Source organism: Spodoptera frugiperda, chromosome 1 (assembly GCF_023101765.2).
Source record: "Spodoptera frugiperda isolate SF20-4 chromosome 1, AGI-APGP_CSIRO_Sfru_2.0, whole genome shotgun sequence".
NCBI lineage: Eukaryota > Metazoa > Arthropoda > Insecta > Lepidoptera > Noctuidae > Spodoptera > Spodoptera frugiperda.
The window spans coordinates 14,555,199-14,564,291 of record NC_064212.1 but is presented as its reverse complement, the minus strand read 5'-3'; the positions used below and the strand labels follow the sequence as shown (position 1 = coordinate 14,564,291).

Below are 9,093 nucleotides of genomic sequence, written 5' to 3'. Positions count from 1 at the left end.
ATCCTGAGTGACTCGAGGTCGTCACTCGACCTGCTGAGGAGTCCGTCTGTGACTCATCACCTTGCACTGCAAGTGAAGAGAGACCTACGCGAGATCCGAGAGGAGGGCAGAGAGGTGAAATTCTTTTGGCTAAGGGCCCACGTGGGAACTATGGGGAATGAAAGGGCGGACGAGCTCGCAAAACAGGCAGCGTTGAACTCGGCAACATCTGACTACAGCCAAGTCCCCGTATCGTTCGTGAGAAGGATGATACGGGAGGAGACTATTAGGAAGTGGCAAGCTCGGTACGAGTCCTCAAGCACGGGAGCGGTTACAAAAGTGTTCTTTCCTGACGTCCTGGTGGCAAAAAGGACACTCAGGGAAGCAGTCCTTACGCCGATCCACGTGCAAATCTTAACAGGACATGGAGGATTCTCAGCTTACCTCCACCGTTTCCACTTAAAAGATAGTCCATCTTGTATTTGCGACCCTGGTTGCGATGAAACGGTATGGCACCTGCTACTCGAATGCCCAAGATTTTGCCAGGACAGAATGGAGCTGGAACATAAGATGGGATCACAGCTGAACCAGTCTTCACTCCACATCATCATGGAGAGTCCGGCTACAAGAAAACCATTCTTGGCATTCGCGAGCAAAGTCGCCACAGTCGCAGCCAGAGCAAACAAGACCCCGAGTTCAACACCTGCACCGAATAACACAACACAAGTCACAACACACACCACAACACAAACCACACCACAGAACACAACACAGGTAACACAACCACACACACAAGCGGCAGCCGCAGCAGCGCCAACAGCAGAAGCTAGCCAACAGTCGACTCCCAACATAAACATCATATCCATCGCGCAGTTTCTGGCAGGCGCCACACACGGAACACCAGGCGTCAAACTGCGCGGAGTCGCTCTGTTCATGAACAGAGATGCGGAAAAATTGGGCATAAGCTTTTGCATAGGATCAAGCCGAGCTGGAGCTCGTGTACACATTTCGCCAGGCCTCGCCGCCCTGATCAACGGGAGCACAGCCAAAGCGAGTATGAGAGGCAGCAAATACGCAGCACTGCCCCAGGCTGAGATAGCCTCTCACCGATGCCGTTTAGTGCGATACAAAGGCAAGACGATCGCACTACTCGAGTGGAGAGAGGATACTCCATTTGCCCAGGCAAACTCGCTGCTCCAAAGGATCAGGGAAACAGGACAACACACGCCAATCGCAGCTCGCACTATTAGTGTGGATGCGATGGCGGTGGGATGGGAAAAGGGGACGTCGCGGACCGCCTTGGCTGTCTGAGGGCCTCAGAACAGCATAAGCTGATCTGTTATGAGGACAGAGGGGAAACCTTGAGCTATCTCAAATCCCCTCGAGCTCCCACAGCTGGCGCGACGAACCCAACGACAAGCCCCACAACCCTGAGCGGATCGGATAGGGCCCAACAAAAGGCGGCTGCCGAAAAAGAGAAACTAAAATCAGGAAACTACGAGGATCGTGCAAAGTCGAAGAATCGACTAAAAACGATCGGCACCATCCTCACCGCACTAATCCCAGACACAAGCCGCGAATCGCCCTCCACATCCAGACAGGAGTCTGGTCTAATGAAGTTCTTCAGGAATGACTGGCCCGGGGAAAGGCGGAGGGGTATGCCGGACTCTTACCGGCTAAAACCCCCCGGTGTCTACTCAGCACGTGATCGTGGGGGGGGGCGCGGGAGTCCAGATTCGTCCGCAGCCCCACATCACATGCCGGCCAGGTCCGCCCTGACCTCATCTCTTGCACGGGGTAGGTAAGTTTGGACTACCCCGTGCATCGTCTCGGAGGCGCGCGCCGACACCCGCGCACGCCATCACCTCGGGTCTATGGAATAGGGGGCGGGGACTTCCCCAAGTCCCGCGCCCCTGGACCCATTCATGGGGGCTGGAAGAGGGCGTTGTCCGCCCTTCTCCTGCGCCCGGTGCGCCTACTGCGGGCGGGGAGGGGAGTCGTGATCTCCCTCTCCCGCTCCGCAGTTTCCTTCTGCGACATCACGTCCTCGCAGAAGGACACCACCGCGTCCCACGACTCCGCGCTGTCGACCATCTTGCGTACGACGGCCGGCAGCGACAGATCGCCTCCTATTTCGTTTGTGAGGGCACGGCGCTGCTCCTCCCAAGCTATACACTCGGCGAGCGTGTGTTGCGCCGTGTCCTCCCCGCAATGGACGCAGTGGTGGCACCGAGCGTCCGGCTCCCTGTCTATGCGGCACAGGTACTTGCCGAAGCATCCGTGCCCAGATAGCACCTGCGTCACCCTGAACGACAGGGAGCCGTGCTTCCTCCCGAGCCAGTCGTCGAGTACTGGCCGGATCGCCTCGACGGTAGCGAGGCCGGCGGTAGGGCGCAGAAGCCTTTGCCGCCATTCCGCCACCAAGATCTGACGGAGCTCTTCTCGGCGTCGCTCGATCTGCCGCTGAATCGGCGTCGAGCCCCGTGCGCGCTCTTCCTCGCGCCATCGATACAATGACGCGAGTACTTTCGCCTCTAGGTCCCAGGGCGGGGATCCGGCCAGAACGCAAGCCGCCTCGTAGGAAATCGTGCGATACCCGCGGACGACTCTGACGGCCATCGCCCTCTGCGGTTTACGCAGAATGGCGAGGGTGTTGGCCGTCAGGTCCATTGCCCAAACAGGGGCCCCATACAGGGCCATGGATCGCACGATTCCCACGTACAACCGCCTGCAGGCGGCGCTCGGGCCCCCAAGTTGGGAAGCAACGTTGAAAGCGCGCCCGCAGCGCCCATCAGCTTGGGCGCCAGTCGCCGGAAGTGAGGCCCGAATTCCCATCGGCTGTCGAGCACCAATCCCAGGTATTTCATGGTAGACTCGACAGCTATGCGGGCCCCGCTGACCACGATGTGCGATCCCGGCGCCGGCGCACGCCGGGGGCCATGAAACACCATGGCCTCCGACTTGTTCAGGGCCACCTCCAGGCCCAGGCGCCGGATGCGGTTCACCACCTGTGACACCGCAGCCGTAGCTTTCAACGTCGCTTCCCTGTGCGAGCTCCCCGGGCAGTCACTAGCGTGTCATCCGCATAGCACGTCAAGTCAGCGCCCGGCGGGAGTTCGCCTCGCAACACCCAGTCATAGCCGATGTTCCACAGGAGCGGTCCCAAGACCGATCCCTGTGGAACACCGCAAGATACGAGGTGCCGACCTGCACCGTCACGTCCCCGATATATGACGCATCTACCCTCTAGGAAAGCCCCTACTGTGCGGCGGAGGTAGGAAGGCACGCGATGGTAACTTAGTGCCTCCCTAATACAACTCCAGGGTAGGGTGTTAAATGCGTTGGAGATGTCGAGAGACACCGCCAGCACCACCCCACCCTGGGACACCGTCTCCTCCGCCAGGGTCCTCACGCGCATGATGGCGTCTATGGTGGAGCGCCCCTGACGAAACCCGAACTGATTGTCGTCCAGGTTCGGCCCCTCTCTGCACAAGTGGCTGACGAGGCGATTCGCGATAATGCGCTCGAAAAGTTTGCCCGCCTCGTCGAGCAGCACTATGGGCCGGTACGCGGACGGCGAGTCCGCTGGGCGCCCCTCCTTCCTCAGCAGAACCAGCTTCCCCTCCTTCCACACACTGGGAAACTGACCCTGCCCGAGACATGCTGTGAAGATCCCTCTCAGCTGGGGCTCTAGCTCCTTCAGAGCAAGGACGAGAGCACGTCCAGGAACTCCGTCGGGTCCGGGCGCCGTGTTCTTTGCCCGGAGTCGCAACACGGCCGCTCTCATCTCTGCTTGCGTCACCTCGGGGACGTCGGTGCTCTCCTCTGCTGGAGAGTCTGTGGCTGAGGGCGGAGCCATCGCCGGGGGAACGTACTCAGCTCGCTCAGGGAAGAGAGCCGATACCACCGCCTCCAACAACTGTGGATCCATGCTTTGGGTTAGTGGGGGTGCCCATGGACGCAACTTGCCCCGTACCCAGCGGTAGGGGCGTCCCCACGGATCCCTATCTAGGGACCCAAGCAGCTCCTCCCTGGCACGCGACTTTGAGTCGGCGATGGCCCGCCACAGAGTCTCCTTGGACGTGCGGTACGCTTGGTACAGCGCGTCCTCCTCGACGGGATCCCGTCGTCGTCGTCTCCGGTATCGGGTGTACCGGCGGCGAACCGCGACACACGCTACGCGCAATTGCGCGATCTCGTCCGTCCACCAGTACACCTGGCGCCTTGCGGACTGTGGGCGGACGCGGGGCATGGACGCGTCACAAATTTGCGTCATCGCCCCGCGAAATCGCAGTGCCATCGCCTCGACGTCGACGGGGCCGGTCGTCGTCGACTCCCAGTTCCAGGACTGGACTAAGGCAGCTTCTTCGAGTATTTCCCTGTCGATGCGCTTGAGCGCCCAGCGCGGGCCGTCGTTAATCGGGGCTGTTGATTGGCGGCCGCTCGCGGTCCGGGCAGAGACGTCGAACCGGATGTATCGGTGGTCCGATAGCGTCTCCACCTCCACAGCGACACGCCAGTCGCGGACTCGGCCGGCGGCAGAGGGGCTAGCAAACGAGACGTCCACTATCGACCCGCCCCGCTGCCGCACGCAGGTATATTCCGAACCCCGATTCAGGACGACCAAACCAGTCGTGATCGCCCACTCTTCTAGCACCTCGCCCCGGGGGTCAGTGACTGGAGATCCCCATGCCGATGACTTGGCGTTGAGATCACCCAGTACCAGAACGGGACGAGGGTGATGGCGACCTACGACGGCGCCCAGCTCGACAAGGAAACTCTCGAAGTCGGCGAGACTCTTGTTGGGGGAGAAATACGCCCCCACAATGGCGATGCCGCCCGAGACCGCAGCAACCCAGCCGCGGCCACGAGACGGGTCGATCAGAGTCCCGCCAATAATGGCCACCAAACCATCAGCGCATCCCAACCAGTTGTCACGGGCAGGGATGAAGTATGGCTCGGCGACCACAGCGACGTCAATCGACCACTCTGCAATGCTCTGGACTAGGAGGTCCTGAGCTCTGGCACAGTGGTTGATGTTGCCCTGGAGGAAATGGAGTTGTGCCATTATTGACAGTCCATTCCCTCGGCAACAGTCCTGGACCGGGAGTCGGCCGCGGAGTTACTGGCCTGCGGGGGTGGCGAGGTTTCCCCGGCAGGCTTAGAGCTCCTCTTCTTGTTCTTTTTCTCCTCGTTTGGGCCTTGTTGGTGGCGGGTGCACCACAGGCCCCTCCGCCCACTTTGTGTCCCGCCGGTTTCCCTGCAGCCGAGCAAAGGCTGCAGTTGAGCGCTGCGGAACACTGGGTCGCTTTGTGGCCGGGCTGACCGCAGCGATAGCAAAGATCACTACGGTCGATCTCGGCGGTGCATTTTGCCCGGACGTGCCCCTTCTCCAGGCACCGGAAGCACTGCAGAGCCCGGGGCTGCAGCAGTTTTACCCGCGCTGCAACCCAGCCAATCAGCAACCTGCCACTTTCAGCGATTTTCTTCGCTGACGCCACGGGGCACCGAATCCAGACCACGCCGAGTCCAGAGGCGTCAGCGCGTATATCGCCGGCCCGCACATTGTCTGGCGGACACTCACCACTTCGGGCAGCGGCCGCCACCACCTCCTCGGTGGTCACGGAGTCGTCCAAACCAGCAATCCGCAGCTCTGCGGTTTTCATTGGCCTGGAGACCCGGACGTCCTCCGGATTGAGGACCTCCCTAATTTTGGCGGCCAGAGCGTCCGCCTTTTTGGCACTGTCGCTTACAGCACCTGGCACCTTGAACAGCCGCGCACCCGTGGCAGCCTGTCTGAGGGTGACGGACTCGAGGCCAAGATCGGGTAGTTTGATCTTGGCCTTGGCCTCGGCAATGACAGACTGGTACGTTACGCCACGCTCCGCGGCCCCCGGCTGTAGCGTAAGCGTAACAGCCTCGGAGCGCGGGGCACGTATCTTTGGTCCTTTGCGTCCGCCTCTGGTAGTCTGCTGTGCAGGCTGCGCAGCCGCTTTAGCGGTCCTACCGGGGACGCGTGCGGCTGCTGCGGCCTTTTTGACGGCCTTGCGGGCTTTCTTGCGGCCCACGACTTTCGCCCAAGTCTCGCCCTTGGACCCGGCAGACGTGGGCTGGCCGCGCAGAGGGGCTCCTTCCGCCGGCTTCTCTACTGGAGGCCCTGGTCTCGGCCGCTCCTCAGTCCTCCGCGCATCGGCGGCTAGAGGAGGGCGGAGGGTTTCGGCTGGAAGACGACGAGAGATCGCTTCCAGCCGAGCATTGACCATGCTCCCGCACTGGAGCATGCAGAGCCGGACAATGCGCTCGACCTCTTCGTCGGTGCGAAGGCTATTGGGTTGCGGCGGCGGTGCAGGAGCAGGTACGGCATCATCAGCCGCGGGTCGCTGCTGAGAGCTTAACTCAGCGACTTGCCGCCGAAGGTCGTCAAGGTCGTTACGGAGGCGACTGTTTTCCTCCCGTAACTTGGCGACCTCGTCAGAGGTCGTCCTATTGAGGAGGAGGGCAACCGCCTCCTTGATATCTGCGGCAGCCTCTTTTAACCCACGGGTGAATGTGCCCTTCAGGCTGCCGGACTTGGTGGCAACCTTTAGGACCAAGTCCACCCCATCAAGAGCCAACTGGCTCAAGGCCACCGCAGATGGCTCTCCCCTTCCGCTGCCAAAGCGGCTCGCCGCTCGCGAGCGCGTCGGGCCATTTCCGACACTTCGTCGGCCGCGACGGCTTTGCGCTGCTCCCTTTTGGCGGCATTGAGATCCGCCTTTGAGCTCCCCAGTGAGGCAGTGCTTTCACCGCCATCACATGGGTCCTCTATAGTGACCCCAATGTCACTCTCTACCTCGCTAGCCGCCGGGGTATCGGAGCGCACGAAACGCCCGTGCCTATCCCTCCGCGGCTGCGAAGCACTCGCCTCTCTTGTTTGCCGTCGTCCCCTCCTCGAGGTCGGCAACTTAGGAGCCGGCAGGCCTTCCTCGTCGGATGACTTATTAACTGGACGCTTCCTGGTGGAAGACGTCCTACGCGAGCGATTTTCGCCGCTTTCTGCATGCAGCTCCGCTGCAGCTGCAGGCGAGCTGAGCTCACCTGCCCTCTCCTCCTCTTCTGTTGGTGGTGTTTGATTTAAATCCATACAAGTCCCACGAGTATGGGGGAAATAAACGGTCCACCCAGGCAGTGCCCCCTGTACCTGGGTAAGTGTACATTTGTTCCCAACTGGGGGGTCCACCGGTCCCCCAGCTGGGGGTGCGCTCAAGACTGACACTACTCCTCAGCCACGCATACCCTCGCCGCGCACCAGAACTTGGTATTGAAGGAATTTTTTATAGAGGTTATCTTCCTCGCGGTCCGGGCAATCAAGCCAAGACCCTCGTCCCGTTAGGAGTCATAAAACATGACCATGACCTCTTCCCGGATTACGATATCGGCAGTTGCAGTCGAGGACAGCCTGTGTCCCAATGCTACTCGTTGGCAGGGTAAGTGCGCAACGAGCACCGCCCTTGCCTCTCCGCCACGCTCTCTGCTAGGTTCAGAGAGACGGGCGGAGAAACGACCCTCGGTAGCGCGGGCTATGTGTAGCCCGCCGCTTCCAGAACCCATCTCGGGTTCGCCCGCCCTGTCCAGAAGTCTGCTACAGGTAATAGTCACTCCAACACTATCGCCCCCGTCAGGGGGACTATCACCTGTACCCAGGGTGCACCACGGGGAGGTCTTCTGGCACCGCACCCCAACCTAACCTAACCTAACCTAACCTAACCTCCAGGAGGAGGAGGGAGGAGGAGGAGGCTCCAGGTTCACAATAGCGTATCACACGCTGTGGTGGCGGTGTCAAGACACACGAACAGCTGTGTGTATTATTCTGATGATGCCGAAGACGCCATAGGCCGTTTCGCAAAGAAACCGATGGATGCGCCGACGAAAACGGTCGTCGATTACAACTTAAAAACGGCCATGCAACATCGGGACGCCAGCGTCATAGAACCTCTGCTGAAGCTGGCTGAGTCCCTGGCAAAAAGACAAACAACTTGACATCCTTTCTCCTCCTCTTTAGTATAAAATCAAATTGTAACTGCGCCGCAGAGTTTGTCGATCACACTCATTCGAGGATGTGAACGACACTCTCTGCCACGCAGACATTGTCCTCTAGAATTAAGAAGTGGTATTTTTAGTGGTAGTATAAGCATGAAATAAAGTTTAAAAAAAAAAAAAAAAAAAAAAAAAATGGACTCACGTAGATTAATAAGTTTAATTTTAAGAAAAAGAGCCGAACACAATAATTTTGTAACCAACGCAATTATAATTCTAATAAATGCATGAAAAAGGGCGCGGACGTTATGTCTGCGGATTGTTTATTAAAAAAAAAAAAAAAAACCTAACGTAACCTAACCTAACCTTTTTTTTTTTTTTTTTTTTTTTTGACCCTGGGAAAAATACTTTATGTACGGGGGACCTCCCGGTAGAAGCCGGCATACCCACTAAAAAACCCAGGAGCACACCCGCGTCGCCAGTTAGGGGGTCTGGGAGACCGGCTGAACCTTTACTACCAGAACCCCTCGGCGGAGCCCACCTAACCAGGCCATTACAAGCCCCTCCCTAGCATGGGGAAGGAGCATCGGGAACGGTCGTGTGCTAACCGCTCCCGTCCCGCGAGAGGTGAGTAGTGCAATGCAGGTGTAGGCGCCCCCCGCCTAGCACCCGCTACTCACCTAGGGAGAAGACTGGTGTTATCCTTCTCCTACCAGTTCCTACGAAGCCTAAGGGCCCTAACCTCTCCTAACCTAACCCGCCTAACCTTCCCGATATTACCACTCGCAGAAAGAGGCTACCGCCGCCCCTAACCTAACCTAACCTAACCTAACCTAACCTTTTTTTTTTTTTTTTTTTTTTTTTTTTTTTGACCCTGGGAAAAATACTTTATGTATCGTCCTCCCGTCGGGGGACGGGAGGGATATGTGGGACTCTCCGGTCGAAGCCGGCATACCCACTAAAAAACCCAGGAGCACACCCGCATCGCCAGTTAGGGGGTCTGGGAGACCGGCTGAACCTTTACTACCAGAACCCCCTCGGCGGAGCCCACCTGTGGTGGCAGGCCATTACAAGCCCCTCCCTAGCATGGGAAAGGGG

General features: G+C 59.0%; 1 protein-coding gene across 1 annotated transcript; it reads right to left on the bottom strand.

The window, feature by feature from the left end:
• Positions 1–3,010: 3,010 nt before the first annotated feature.
• Positions 3,011–7,102, bottom strand: LOC118270061 (uncharacterized). The gene is made up of 4 exons (XM_050695783.1): positions 6,668–7,102; positions 5,106–6,560; positions 3,223–5,023; positions 3,011–3,099 (listed from the first exon to the last, which is right to left on the bottom strand). Exons 1-4 carry the CDS (start codon positions 7,100–7,102, stop codon positions 3,011–3,013), a joined length of 3,780 nt encoding a protein of 1,259 aa, XP_050551740.1.
• Between the last annotated feature and the right edge of the window lie 1,991 nt (positions 7,103–9,093).